This window comes from Salvelinus alpinus, chromosome 9, assembly GCF_045679555.1.
Source record: "Salvelinus alpinus chromosome 9, SLU_Salpinus.1, whole genome shotgun sequence".
In the NCBI taxonomy this organism is placed as follows: Eukaryota; Metazoa; Chordata; class Actinopteri; order Salmoniformes; family Salmonidae; genus Salvelinus; species Salvelinus alpinus.
Genome location: NC_092094.1, coordinates 10,075,008 through 10,089,351, shown reverse-complemented (window position 1 = coordinate 10,089,351; position 14,344 = coordinate 10,075,008). Strand labels below are relative to the sequence as shown.

Here is a 14,344-nt window from a genome sequence, read left to right as displayed (position 1 = left end):
TTTGTGGATGCTTTGCTGCTTCACGACCTGGACGACTTTCCTTAATAGAAGGAAACATGGATTCTGCTCTGTGTCAGAGAATTCTACAGGAGAATTTCAGGCCATCCATCTGTGAGCTGAAGCTGAAGTGCAGCTGGGTCATGCAGCAAGACAATGACCAAAACACACAATTATGATAATGGCTAAAAAGCAACACATTTTAAGTTTTGAATAGCCTAGTCAAAGTCCAGACCTAATCCCAATTGAGATGTTGTGGCAGGACTTAAAACGAGCAGTTTGTGCTTGAAACCCCCTAAGACAGGTGTTTCCTACCTCTTACATTTATGGTTGAAAACTCACAAATGTTGCTGAGTTAAAGCAGTTCTGCATGCAAGAGCAGGCTACAATTCCTCCACCGCAATGTGAGAGACTGATCAACAACTACAGGAAGCATTTGGTTGCAGTCATTGCAGCTAAAGGTGGCACAACCAGTTATTGAATGTAAGCAGGCAATAACTTGTTCACACAGGGGAAATGGGTGTTGCATATTAATAAAATAAGTATATACTTTTTTTTAAAATTTGTGAACTCAGGTTCATTTTATCAGATTTACTAGATTTTGGTTGAAGATCTGATCAAATTCTGGTATAAAGAAAAAAATGCAAAAATCAGAAAGGGGGCAAATACTTTTTCATGGCACTGTATTCATTCACCTGTTGTTATTGCAGAACATATGAAGTGTTGTTGTAGTCATTGTTGTCACTACGTATCACAGCTACACTTTTACTACTTGCTTTAATTAGCATTTAACTGGAAATGTGTCTAATGCTTGTCATAGACTATGGATATCTTCCAACCCCCCCCTCCATTCCTACGTGTTTACATAAAAAAGGCTGTTGTTTTGGAACAGTCTTTGTCCCTGGGTAAATCCATATGAATTAAATCACTTTTTGACAGTATCCCTTTTGATTTAAACAAGTGTAGTTTGTCAACTGGGCACATACACAGCTTGTGGATCTTTGCAAAACTGCTACAGTAAGTATATATATATTTGTTGAAATATTTTTTTCTCGCTGATATCGGCATATGTTTTGAAAAACGTTATGAAAGCGATGATATAGATGTTTAAACACAGAGTTGGAATTGTAGTTCACATGGAGCCATCAGTGGGCGAATGTACCTGCCAGCTGTGACACAGCCTGGGATCGAACCCGGGTCTGTAGTGACACCTCAAGCACTGCGATGCAGTGCACCACTCGCTGCACCACTCAGGAGGCCCCCGCAAATTGATTTTAACAGAAAATGTGCCCCCCCGCTGAATTTCAAAATCCCGATGTGGCCCGCGAGCCCAAAAGTTTGCCCACCCCTGCTCTACATCATCTGAGGTTTTTGTGTTGTGCCCGCAATCGGTTGAGACACAACATGCTCTTGAATACAGGATGGGTTGTCATTTCAGTCATAGAAATATAATTAATAGAATGGACCTATCCCTTCAGACAACTGCAATTTAGGCTAGCTGGTACACCATTTGAAATTTCTTTGAAATTAGTACTACAAAGATGGCTGTTTGATCTTTTCCAGTGTTGAAGACATGGATGTCTCATGCTATGGTGGGGTATGCCAAATAGGTCAACTTTGAGCAGCTGTATCTCTTGAATGTTTTGGCATTCAGGTCCAAAAGGTCACTTTGTGAACACTTCTACAATGGGCAAATATGTATGGAAGGTTTAATTCAAATCAAAATGGATTTACCCCCCCCCCCCCCCCCCCCTGTTTACACAGACCATGGGCTAGCACGCCTGGTGGAGGCTTACCGAGCACATGGACATAAGGCTGCTAAAATTAACCCTCTACTGCCTGACGACCCAGTGGAGGACAGTGTGCCAGAGATCAACATGTTGACTGGGGCTGTACAAGGACCCCTCAACACATCAGGTAGGCAATGTCTATGTTGTCTATTAACTTCTTCATTAAATACGTTTCTAAAGGGAGAACACTTCATTGATTAAATCAATCTATCAATAAATACACTTCACATTGATAATGCATAGCAGTGTTTTCTACTATCTTCCTACTACTACTAGGCTACTAGCTAGCTACTACTAGGTAGTTATACTGTAGTGTAGGTAGTAGGGAAGCCTTATGGAGAGGTCAATGTTAAACCCATCACCAAACATTTGAATTGCTAAACCAACCATACGTTACAGTTGGACCAATTAAATGGGAAGCGCCTGGAAATGGCCCAAACTGCTAATGCTAATTTGTCTGTTGACTTGCTCGCAGCACATCAATTTCACAATAACACATCAACTTAACGCAGGCTCTCTGCATGGTGTCGCCTGGGATGAAGCATTTTCAGTGACAGTCAATAATAATATCTCATACCTCAGTTATTACAGTTTATACCATGGCATTGTTTATTACTAATTTCTGATTGGTTTGAAGGTCATTCTAGAGCATGGGTGTCAAACTCTGGCCCGCGGGCCAAATTTGGCCCGCGGGGTAATTATATTTGGCCCGCGAGACAATACCAAATTACTACTAGAGCTGGCCCGCCGGTATTATACAGCGCATTCACCGCTAATACTACGAATCCCATAATGCTCTGCTGTTGTTTTCGCGCGCCAATCAGGACAGGACCCAGAAACGCCCTCTCCTCTGTGACAGTAGTCATAGCAACATAGACGCTACAACTGTCAGCGCGCTATCCCTTCCCAAAAATGGCGAAAAGAAAGGCAGAAAACAGGAGCTTTCTGGACAAGTGGGAGGCAGAATATCTTTCTCTGTGACATCTCGAGCCATCTCGATGCGCTGAACCTGCAGCTTCAGGGGCGGGGGCGCATCATCACAGACATGTACGCTGCAGTGAGGGCCTTTAAAACTAAACTGTGCCTGTGGGAGAATCAGATGCTGCAAGGAAACCATTGCCATTTTCCCTGCTGCCAAACCATAAAAGCGCAGATCTCTACCGCCGTGTTCCCATGCGCACAGTTTGCTGAAAAACTCAGTGTTCTCGCCGCTGAGTTTAGCCGGCGATTTGCCGACTTCGATGTCCAGAAATGTAGGTTTGAACTGCTTAGTAATCCCTTCGCAGTTGATGTGGAAAATGCACCAACCAACATCCAAATGGAGCTGATTGAACTCCAGTGCAACGACACGCTGAAGTCAAAGTATGATGCTGTGGGCGCCGCACAGTTTCCACGGTTCATCCCTGACACAATGCCTCAGCTCCGCACCCAAGCTGCTCAGATGCTCTCCATGTTCGGCAGCACTTATCTATGCGAGCAACTTTTCTCCTCGATGAAGATGACCAAAACAACTCACAGGAGACGTCTGACTGATGAACACCTTCGCTCGATACTGAGGATTTCTTCAGCTCAGAGCCTGAGCCCAGACATTGATGAACTAGCATCCAAGAAGAGATGCCAGGTATCTGGCTTGGGCACATCAGATTAGATCAGTGTGCAATAATTAACGTTTTCTTTGTGCACTTTTTCTTGCTACAAGGCATGGGCTTGAATGGTTGATTGATTTATTATCATTTTATTTGTAAAAAAAAATATTTTGGTATTTAAATCAGAAGGCTGCAAATAGAAAAGAGGCATACGATTTTTATTTACATTTCATTTATTTAATAAATGAATGCCATTGATGTGTTTTTTCATTTGAAATTCGATTTTGCATGTCTCCACTATTAAATTATATATTGTATGGTAATAAGCGATGCTTGTTCCATATTCAATGTTAAAGCAAAACTTGTTTGGGTCCATATTAAAAGGTTCATTTGTTCAATGTTGGCCCGCGACTTTGTTCAGGTTTTACATTTTGGCCCACTGGGTATTTGAGTTTGACACCCCTGTTCTAGAGCGTGCATTATTTCCCTATAATGCACAAAGTATATCAGCACAGTAGAATTCAATGGCTATAGTTCATTCTTACATGTTCTATGTTTGAGCTGCCTTTGAAAGAAAAAGTTGAGTTGAAAACATTGTCATTGTTGAATTAGATTTTCATAATAGCAAGCGAGGACCAAAGATTTTATAACTAAACTGTCATTGATCTATCTGTGATCGGACTGATGGTTTGATTAGCTAAACTAGCGCGTCTGTTTGTTTGGTTACCAAGGCAACTACTGTAGCTATCTAGTAAACTTGCTAGGTACTTCAGTGGATCTAGAAAATCATTTATATTTTCAAAGGAACACATTTCTTGCGGTACATTTGTTAAATTATAGCCATGGTATAAAAAGGATAATGAACTCGGGACTCAATGAGTTCTTTGGAAAATAATACAACTCCGTAGAAGATTAGTTCCACTCCGCTAGCAGGTCGAGAAGCACACCATCCACGTTGTTCATTATTTTCCAGAGAACGCATAGCCCCTCGTTGGTTATCACTTACATAATCACTCCTAAATAATAGACCACTCAAATGCAGGTAATACACATTAATTAGTGGATATGATTAAGAGGGTAAAATCACTTTCTGAAAATTGGGAATGTAAAAAGGGCTTTATAAATACATTTGAGTTATTCAGGGTGTCTATAATATCCATCACCTGTAACCCTACATGGAGATAAGTCATTCATAATTGTCACCTCCATATCCACTATTGCCTCACATGTACAACACACCTACATGTTTTGTCCTGCATACTGCAACATGTTTGCGACCAAACAAATCTTACTCAGGCAGGGTTCACCTGATTAAAAAGAAAAATCTTCAAGAGGAGACTCTTATATGAACTCCTTTTCATCCAGGACTGAGGCATTTTGGGAAAGCTGAGGCGTCGGTGGAGGAGGTGATTGGCTACCTGGAGGAGTCCTACTGTGGCCGCGTTTCCATAGAGACCAGTCAGCTGACCAGCCTGGAGGAAAGGGAGTGGCTCGCAGACCGTTTCGAGCAGCTGAAGAAAGAGATGTTTACTGCGGAGGAGAGGAAAAACTTGGCCAAGCTCATGCTGGAGTCACAGGTAGATGGATGGAGGGAGGGTTAATGGATAATTGGAAGGAGACCTCCACCGAGGAGAGGAGAGAACTGGACAAGCTAATGCTGGAGTCACAGGTAGATGGATGGAGGGAGGGTTAATGGATAATTGGAAGGAGACCACCGAGGAGAGGAGAGAACTGGACAAGCTAATGCTGGGGTCACAGGTAGATGGATGGATGGAGGGAGGAATGGATAGATAGAGAAACGTTGTCGTACTGTATTTATAGTCTAATTAGCTTTAATTGCCTAAATAATAAAAACTAGTATCTTATCTAATATCAGAGTAAAGTGATTATTTTATTAGCGAGAATGAGGTGGTATTGTTTTTATCGATGTTACTTTTCTTTTGGTCTCATTTCCAAGAAAGACTGAGACAGATCTTGCTGACTTATCTCTTGATGTATTTTGCCTTTATTTCACCAGAAGTCATTGAGAACACATTCTCTTTTACAATAACAACCTGTTTCTTCTTGTGTTACCTCAGGAGTTTGATCACTTTCTGGCCTCCAAGTTCTCCACGGTGAAGCGTTATGGCGGTGAGGGAGCAGAGAGCATGATGGGAGTGTTCTACGAGATGTTCCGTCTGTCTGCCCACAGCGGGGTGACGGACATTGTCATGGGGATGCCTCACCGCGGGAGACTTAACCTCCTCACGGGACTTCTGCAGTTCCCACCAGAGGTCAGGGTTTAGACATCTTCGAGATCAAAGGTCATGGCTGTAATGGCTACCATGAATGACCCTGGGATAACTAATAAAGATGGTCTCACACTCCCAGTCATATGAATGAACCAATGTTTTGGCACCAATTGCCTTCCTCAGGGTTCACTCCTGGGACTTTAAACTTTTATTTATTCACATATTGATTGATTATTTGATTGATTTGATTGATATTTATTTGGGATGTGCGATTCCCGTCTCCCCTGTCCCTCCACCTCCAGCTGATGTTCCGTAAAATGCGTGGCCTCAGTGAGTTCCCAGCAGACTCTCCCTCTATCGGTGATGTCCTCTCCCACCTCACCTCCTCTGTAGAGCTGGACTTCGGTGCTGCCCACCCCCTCCATGTGACCATGCTGCCCAACCCTTCCCACCTGGAGGCCATCAACCCAGTCACCCAGGGGAAGACCCGGGCCTGCCAGCAGCTCAAACAGGAGGGAGACTACTCCCCAGACGAGAACGCTCAGCCTGGTGATAAAGTTGTCTGTCTCCAGGTATCGTACTGAGACCATAGACATAGCCCTATTTAGACATATGTTGATATACATACCTAGACATGGCTCAACAGGAGGGAAACTACTCCCCAGAAAAACAATGCTTAGCCTGAGGACAATATAACCGGTGGAGTATTGTCTGTGGCAAGCCACTATAACCGGTGGAGTATTGTACATGGCAAGCCACTATAACCGGTGGAGTATTGTACATGGCAAGCCACTATAACCGGTGGAGTATTGTACATGGCAAGCCACTATAACCGGTGGAGTATTGTACATGGCAAGCCACTATAACCGGTGGAGTATTGTCTGGCAGGCCAATATAACCGGTGGAGTATTGTCTGGCAAGCCAATATAACCAGTTTGAAGTGTGGCCCTTTGGACCTCGGTGGGCAAAAATGAGTTTGACACCGTAGAAGAATATACTACAAAGCAGGGTCAAGGAGTTAGCCAGCTAACTTGCCTAAATATTATGAAATAACTTTTATATTTTTGAGAAATATAAGCTTGAAATGGGCGTGGTCTAATTGACTTGACAACCAAAAAACACATATCAAAGTTTAGCTTTCTTAATGAACCAGAAATCAGTAGTTGTTCTGGTTGTTTATCAAAGTCAGCTGGCTAACTCGTTAATCCTGCTATTCCCTCTGAACTGGAAACACATTAACTCAGTCAAACTTCTTTAGAAAAGGGTACTTCATTGCTCTCGAGTGAATTTGCCTTGCACAATTGAAAAGCACTTTTAGTACAATATGTAATTAAGGGTTCTAGTAGAAAGGGCTTATGACACTGAAGTCCAGTTTATGGAGACATACCGGCATTGTCCATCGTTGACGTAAATTATTTTCCAACTTTCAGGCCTGAACAGAACTGGTGATCATTGTGGAACCTTTCCTTCATTTTCTTAGGTCCATGGGGATGCCTCATTCTCGGGTCAAGGAATTGTTCCGGAGACATTCACCATTTCACTACTCCCCCACTTCAGAGTTGGTGGGAGCATCCACCTCATTGTAAACAACCAAGTGGGCTATACCACTCCGTCTGCGAGAGGGAGATCGTCTTTGTACTGCAGCGATGTTGGTATGTAAACTGTATCACTTTATCTATCAATCTCAATTGGAATAATAATATATCGATTGGAATTATATATATATACACACACACACTGCATTCGAAAAGTATTCAGACCCCCTTCCCCACATTTTGTTATGTTAAAGCCTTATTCTAAAATGTATTAAATACATTTTGTTCCTCATCAATCTACACACAATACCCCATAATTACAAAGTGGAAACATATATATATATTTTTTTTACATTTGCAAAAAAAAACAAAAAACAAAATACCTTATTTACATAACTATTCAGACCCTTTGCTATGAGACAAAATTTAGCTCAGGTGCATCCTGTTTCCATTGATCATCCTTGAGATGTTTCTACAACGATTGGAGTCCACCTGTGGTAAATTCAATGGATTGGGCATGATTTGGAAAGGCACACACCTGTCTATATAAGGTCCCACAGTTGACAGTGCATGTCAGATCAGAAACCAAGCCATGAGGTCGAAGGAATTGTCCGTAGAGCTCAGAGACAGGGGTACCAAAACATTTCTGCAGTATTGAAGGTCCCCAAGAACACAGTGACAACCATCGCTCTTAAATAGAAAACGTTTGGAACCACCAAGACTCTTCCTAGAGCTGGCCGCCCGGCCAAACTGAGCAATCGGGGAGAAGGGCCTTAGTCAGGGAGGTGACCGAGAACCGAATGGTCACTCTGACAGAGCTCTAGAGTTCCTCACTGGAGATGGGAGAACCTTCCAAACGGACAACCATCTCTGCAGCACTCCACCAATCAGGCTTTTTTGGTAGAGTGGCCAGACTGAAGCTAGTCCTCAGTAAATGGCACATGACAGCCCACTTGGAGTTTGTCAAAAGGCACCTAAAGACTCTCAGACCATGAGAAACAAGATTCTCTGGTCAGATGAAATCAAGATTGAACTCTTTGGCTTGAATGCCAAGCGTCACATCTGGAGGAAACCTGGCACCCTCCCTACGGTGAAGCATGGTGGTGGCAGCATCATGCTGTGGGGATGTTTTTCAGCGGCAGGGACTGGGAGACTAGTCAGGATCGAGGCAAAGATGTAGCAATGCTCCCCATTCAACCTGACAGAGCTTGAGAAGAGCTGGAGAGAAGAATGGGAGAAACTCATGTGTGCCAAGGTGTGCCAAGCTTGTAGCGTCATACCCAAGAAGACTTAAGGCTGTAATTGCTGCCAAATGTGCTTCAACAAAGTACTGATTAAAGGGTCCGAATACTAATGTAAATGTGATATTTCAGTTTTTTATTTTTTATAAATGTGCAAAAATGTCTAAACCTGTTTTTGCTTTGTCATTATGTGTTATTGTGTGTAGATTGATGAGAGAGAAAAAAACGAGTTAGAATAAGGTAGTAACCTAACACAATGTGGAAAAAGTCAATTGGTCTGGATATATTCCAAAGGCACTGTGTATATACAGTACCAGTCAAAAGTTTGGAGACACCTACTCATTCAAGGGTTTTTCTTTATTTTTACTAAGTTCTACATTGTAGAATAATAGTGAAAACAGCAAAACTATGAAATAACATATATGGAATCATGTAGTAACAGAAAAGTGTTAAAACAAATCAAAATACATTTTATATTTGAGATTCTTCAAATAGCCACCCTTTGCCTTGATGACAGCTTTGTACACTCTTGGCATTCTCTCAAGCAGCTTCATGAGGAATGCTTTTACAACAGTCTAGAAGGAGTTCCCACATATGCTAAGCACTTGTTGGCTGCTTTTCCTTCTCTCTGCGGTCCGACTCATCCCAAACCATCTCAATTGGGTTGAGGTCGGGTGATTGTGGAGGTCAGGTCATCTGATGCAGCACTCCATCACTCTCCTTCTTGGTCAAATAGCCCTTACACAGCCTGGAGGTGTGTTGGGTCGTTGTCCTGTTGAAAATCAAATGATAGTCCCACTAAGCACAAACCAGATGAGATGGCTTATCACTGCAGAATGCTGTGGTAGCCATGCTGGTTAAGTGTGCCCAGAATTCTAAATAAATCACAGACAGTGTCACCAGCAAAGCACCCCCACACCATAACACTTCCTCCTCCATGCTTTACGGTGGGAAATACACATGCATAGATCATCCGTTCACCAAAAATCTAATTTGGACTCAATACCAAAGGACAAATTTCCACCGGTCTAATGTCCATTGCTCGTGTTTCTTGGCCCAAGCAAGTTTCTTATTCATATTGGTGTCCTTTTAGTAGTGGTTTCTTTGCAGTAATTCGACCATGAAGGCCTGATTCACGCAGTCTCCTTTGAACAGTTGATGTTGAGATGTGTCTGTTACTTGAACTCTGTGAAGCATTTATTTGGGCTGCAATTTCTGAGGCTGGTAACTCTAATGAACTTATCCTCTGCAGCAGAGGTAACTCTGGGTCTTCCATTCCTGTGGTGGTCCTCATTGGAGCCAGTTTCATCATAGCGCTTGATGGTTTTTGCGACTGCACTTGAAACGTTCAAAGTTCTTTAAATTTTCCGTATTGACTGACCTTCATGTCTTAAAGTAATGGTGGACTGTCGTTTCTCTTTGCTTATTTGAGCTGTCTTGCCATAATATAGACTTGGTAATTTACTAAATAGGGGGTTATCTTCTTTATACCCCCCCCCCCCCCCACCCTACCATGTCACAACACAACTGATTGGCTCAAACGCGTTAAGAGGGAAAGAAATTCCTCAAATTAACTTTTAAGAATGCACACCTGTTAATTGAAATGCATCCCAGGTGACTACCTCATAAAGCTGGTTGAGAGAATGCCAAGCGTGTGCAAAGCTGTCATCAAAGTAAAGGGTGGCTATTTGAAGAATCTCAAATATAAAATATATTTTGATTTAACACTTTTTTGGTTACTACATGATTCCATATGTGTTCTTTCATAGTTTTGATGTTTTCACTATTATTCTACAATGTAGAAAATAGTAAAGATAAAGAAAAACCCTTGAATGAGTAGGTGTTGACCGGTAGTGTATGTATGTATGTATGTATGTACGTATGTACATGTAACAGTTTTGCTTCCGTCCCTCTCCTCGCCCCTACCTGGGCTCGAACCAGGGACCCTCTGCACACATCAACAACAGCCATCCTCGAAGCATCATTACCCATCGCTCCACAAAAGCTGCGGCCCTTGCAGAGCAAGGGGAACAACTACTTCAAGGTCTCAGAGCGAGTGACGTCACCGATTGAAACGCTAATAGCGCGTACCCCGCTAACTAGCTAGCCATTTCACATCGGTTACATACACACATCGTTCAAAAGTTTGGGGTCACTTAGAAATGTCCTTGCCCATTAAAATAACATAAAATTGATCAGAAATACAGTGTAAACATTGTTAATGTTGTAAATGACTATTGTAGCTGGAAACGGCAGATTTTTTTATGGAATATCTAAATAGGCATTAAGAGGCCCATTATCAGCAACCATCACTCCTGTGCTAATCCAGCATCTCGGAGTCGCCGCTTCACTGCTGACTTTGAGACGAGTGTTTTTCGGGTATAATTTAATGAAGCTGCCAGTTGAGGACTTGTGAGGCGTCTGTTTCTCAAACTAGACACTGTAATGTACTTGTTCTCTTGCTTAGTTGTGCACCGGGGCCTCCCACTCTTCTTTCTATTCTGGTTAGAGCCAGTTTGCGCTGTTCTGTGAAGGGAGTAGTACACAGCGTTGTACGAGATCTTCAGTTTCTTGGCAATTTCTCGCATGGAATAGCCTTAATTTCTCAGAACAAGAATAGACTGATGAGTTTCATAAGAAAGGTCTTTGTTTCTGGCCATTTTGAGCCTGTAATCGAACCCACAAATGCTGATGCTCCAGATACTCAACTAGTCCAAAACAGGCCAGTTTTATTGCTTCTTGTAACGGCAGCCTTCCCTCTCCACGAGAAGAGAGGGTGTAACAGGGATCGGACCAAGACGCAGCGTAGTTGGTGCTCAACATATTTAATAATGATAAACAGTGAACACTTAACAATTACATAATAACAAAATGTGCCAAACCGATACAGTCCTAGCTGGTGCAGAGAAAACACAGAGACAGGGAACAACCACCCACAAACCCCAACACAAAACACCTGCCTCTGATTGAGAACCATATTAGGCCAAACATAGAAACAGACAAACTAGACACACAACATAGAATGCCCACCCAGCTCACGTCCTGACCAACACTAAAACAAGCAAAACACACAAGAACTATGGTCAGAACGTGACACTTCTTTAATCAGTACAACAGTTTTCAGCTGTGCTAACATAATTGCAAAATGGTTTTCTAATGATCAATTAGCCTTTTAAAATTATAAACTTGGATTAGCTAACACAACGTGCCATTGGAACACATGAGTGATGGTTGCTGATAATGGGCCTCTGTACGCATATGTAGATATTCCATAAAAAATCTGCCGTTTCCAGCTACAGTAGTCAATTACAACATTAATGTCTACACTGTATTTCTGATCAATTTGATGTTATTTTAATGGATAAAACATTTGCTTTTCTTTCAAAAAGAAGGACATTTCTAAGTGACCCCAAACTTTTGAATGGTAGTGTATGTAAACTCAGCAAAAAATGAAACGTCCCCTTTTCAGGACGATGTATTTCAAAGATAATTCGTAAAAATCTAAATAACTTCACAGATCTTCATTTGTAAAGGGTTTAAACACTGTTTCCCATGCTTGTTCAATGACCCATTAACAATTAATGAACATGCACCTGTGGAACGGTCGTTAAGACACTAACAGCTCACAGACGGTAGGCAATTAAGGTCACAGTCATGAAAACTTAGGACACTAAAGGGGCCTTTCTGCTGACTCTGAAAAACACCAAAAGAAAGATGCTCATCTGCGTGAACGTGCCTTAGGCATGCTGCAAGGAGGCATTAGGACTGCAGATGTGGCCAGGGCCATAAATGGCAATGTCCATACTGTGAGACGCTTAAGACGACAGGATGGACAGCTGATCGTTCTCGCAGTGGCAGACTACGTGTAACAACACCTGCACAGGATCGGTACATCCGAACATCACACCTGCGGGACAGGTACAGGATGGCAACAACAACTGCCCGAGTTACACCAGGAACGCACAATCCCCCCATCAGTGCTCAGATTGTCCGCAATAGGCTGAGAGAGGCTGGACTGAGGGCTTGTAGGTCTGTTGTAAGGCAGGTCCTCACCAGACATCACCGGCAACAACTTTCAGTAGAGTCTGTGCAAGCGCACAACCACAGATCGTTTTTTTGTATTGTTTGAAACACTTGGCACAACAACAAAAAAGACTGACACAGTAAATACACACATCTCCAAAAAGTCCTATGGGCACAAACCCAACGTCACTGGACCAGACAGGACTGGCAAAAAGTGCTCTTCACTGACGAGTCGCGGTTTTGTCTCACCAGGGGTGATGGTCGGATTCGCGTTTATCGTCGAAGGAATGAGCATGACACCGAGGCTTGTTCTCTGGAGCTGGATTGATTTGGAGGTGGAGGGTCCGTCATGGTCTGGGGCGGTGTGCCACAGCATCATCGGACTGAGCATGTTGTCATTGCAGGCAATCTCAACGCTGTGCGTTACCGGGAAGACATCCTCCTCCCTCATGTGGTACCCTCCCTGTAGGCTCATCCTGACATGACCATCCAGCATGACAATGCCACCAGCCATACTGTTCGTTCTGTGTGTGATTTCCTGCAAGACAGGATTGTCAGTGTTCTGCCATGGCCAGCGAAGAGCCCGGATCTCAATCCCATTGAGCACGTCTGGGACCTGTTGGATCGGAGGGTGAGGGCTAGGGCCATTCCCCCCGGAAATGTCCTGGATCTTGCAGGTGCCTTGGTGGAAGAGTGGGGTAACATCTCACAGAAAGAACTGGCAGATCTGGTGCAGTCCATGAGGAGGAGATGCACTGCAGTACTTAATGCAGCTGGTGGACACACCAGATACTGACTGTTACTTTTTGACCCCCCCTTTGTTCAGGGACACATTATTCCATTTCTGTTAGTCACATGTCTGTGGAACTTGTTCAGTTTATGTCTCAGTTGTTGAATCTTGTTATGTTCATACAAATATTTACACATGTTAAGTTTGCTGAAAATAAACGAAGTTGACAGTGAGAGGACGTTTCTTTTTTTGCTGAGTATATATGTGTGTGTGTGTGTGTGTGTGTGTGTGTGTGTGTGTGTGTGTGTGTGTGTGTGTGTGTGTGTGTGTGTGTGTGTGTGTGTGTGTGTGTGTGTGTGTGTGTGTGTGTGTGTGTGTGTGTGTGTATAAATAATATAACATCTGGGAGTTACGATATCTTTAACATATTTCAAGTATATCTCTATGGGAATTATAATCAATAATATACGGGAATGTCAATATATCTGTAATATCTCACTCTGTGTGTCTTTTCCCCTCTCCAGGTAAGATGGTGGGCTGTGCGGTGATCCATGTGAATGGTGATGATGCGGAGGAGGTGCTGCGAGCCACGCGGCTGGCGGTGGAGTACCAGAGACGCTTTAGGAAGGATGTTATCCTGGACCTGCTCTGCTATAGACAGTGGGGACACAACGAGCTGGACGAACCCTCCTTCACTAACCCTGCCATGTACAAGATCATCCGGTAGGTTGTTGACATTACTGCCCTCGGAGGTATTTAACAATCAATTCATTGGACAGGGTTCTACTAATAAGTTATATTCTGGAAAGTGCAAACTGCCAACATAAGGCTCTCAAAGGATTTATCCAACCAGGTAGCCTAAGTCATTCACAACTAGATTAAGGCAGCTCCCCGCTCCTCTCTGATTCAGAGGGGTTGGGTTAAATGAGGAAGACACATTTCAGTTGAATGCATTCAGTTTTACAACTGACTAGGTATCCCCTTCTCTAATTCTCTTTGCAACCAAATGGTTGCTGATGTTTATTTCTTTGGCCTGTATACTTGATTACAGTGTAACAATGGCCTGTATACTTGATTACAGTATAACAATGGCTCGCATACTTGATTACAGTATAACAATGGCTTGTATACTTGATTACAGTATAACAATGGCCTGTATACTTGATTACAGTATAACAATGGCCTGTATACTTGATTACAGTATAACAATG

General features: G+C 42.8%; 1 protein-coding gene across 2 annotated transcripts in view; it reads left to right on the top strand.

Moving 5' to 3' along the window:
* The window catches only part of LOC139584271 (2-oxoadipate dehydrogenase complex component E1-like), a 40,039-nt gene that overhangs the window by 6,678 nt on the left and 19,017 nt on the right, over positions 1-14,344 (top strand). For both annotated transcript variants that reach the window (XM_071415909.1, XM_071415910.1), the window contains exons 2-7: positions 1,762-1,914; positions 4,739-4,950; positions 5,452-5,646; positions 5,907-6,176; positions 7,085-7,256; positions 13,658-13,856. In XM_071415909.1, the coding sequence (XP_071272010.1) occupies positions 1,762-1,914; positions 4,739-4,950; positions 5,452-5,646; positions 5,907-6,176; positions 7,085-7,256; positions 13,658-13,856 (1,201 nt within the window). The remainder of the gene's footprint in view (positions 1-1,761; positions 1,915-4,738; positions 4,951-5,451; positions 5,647-5,906; positions 6,177-7,084; positions 7,257-13,657; positions 13,857-14,344) is intronic.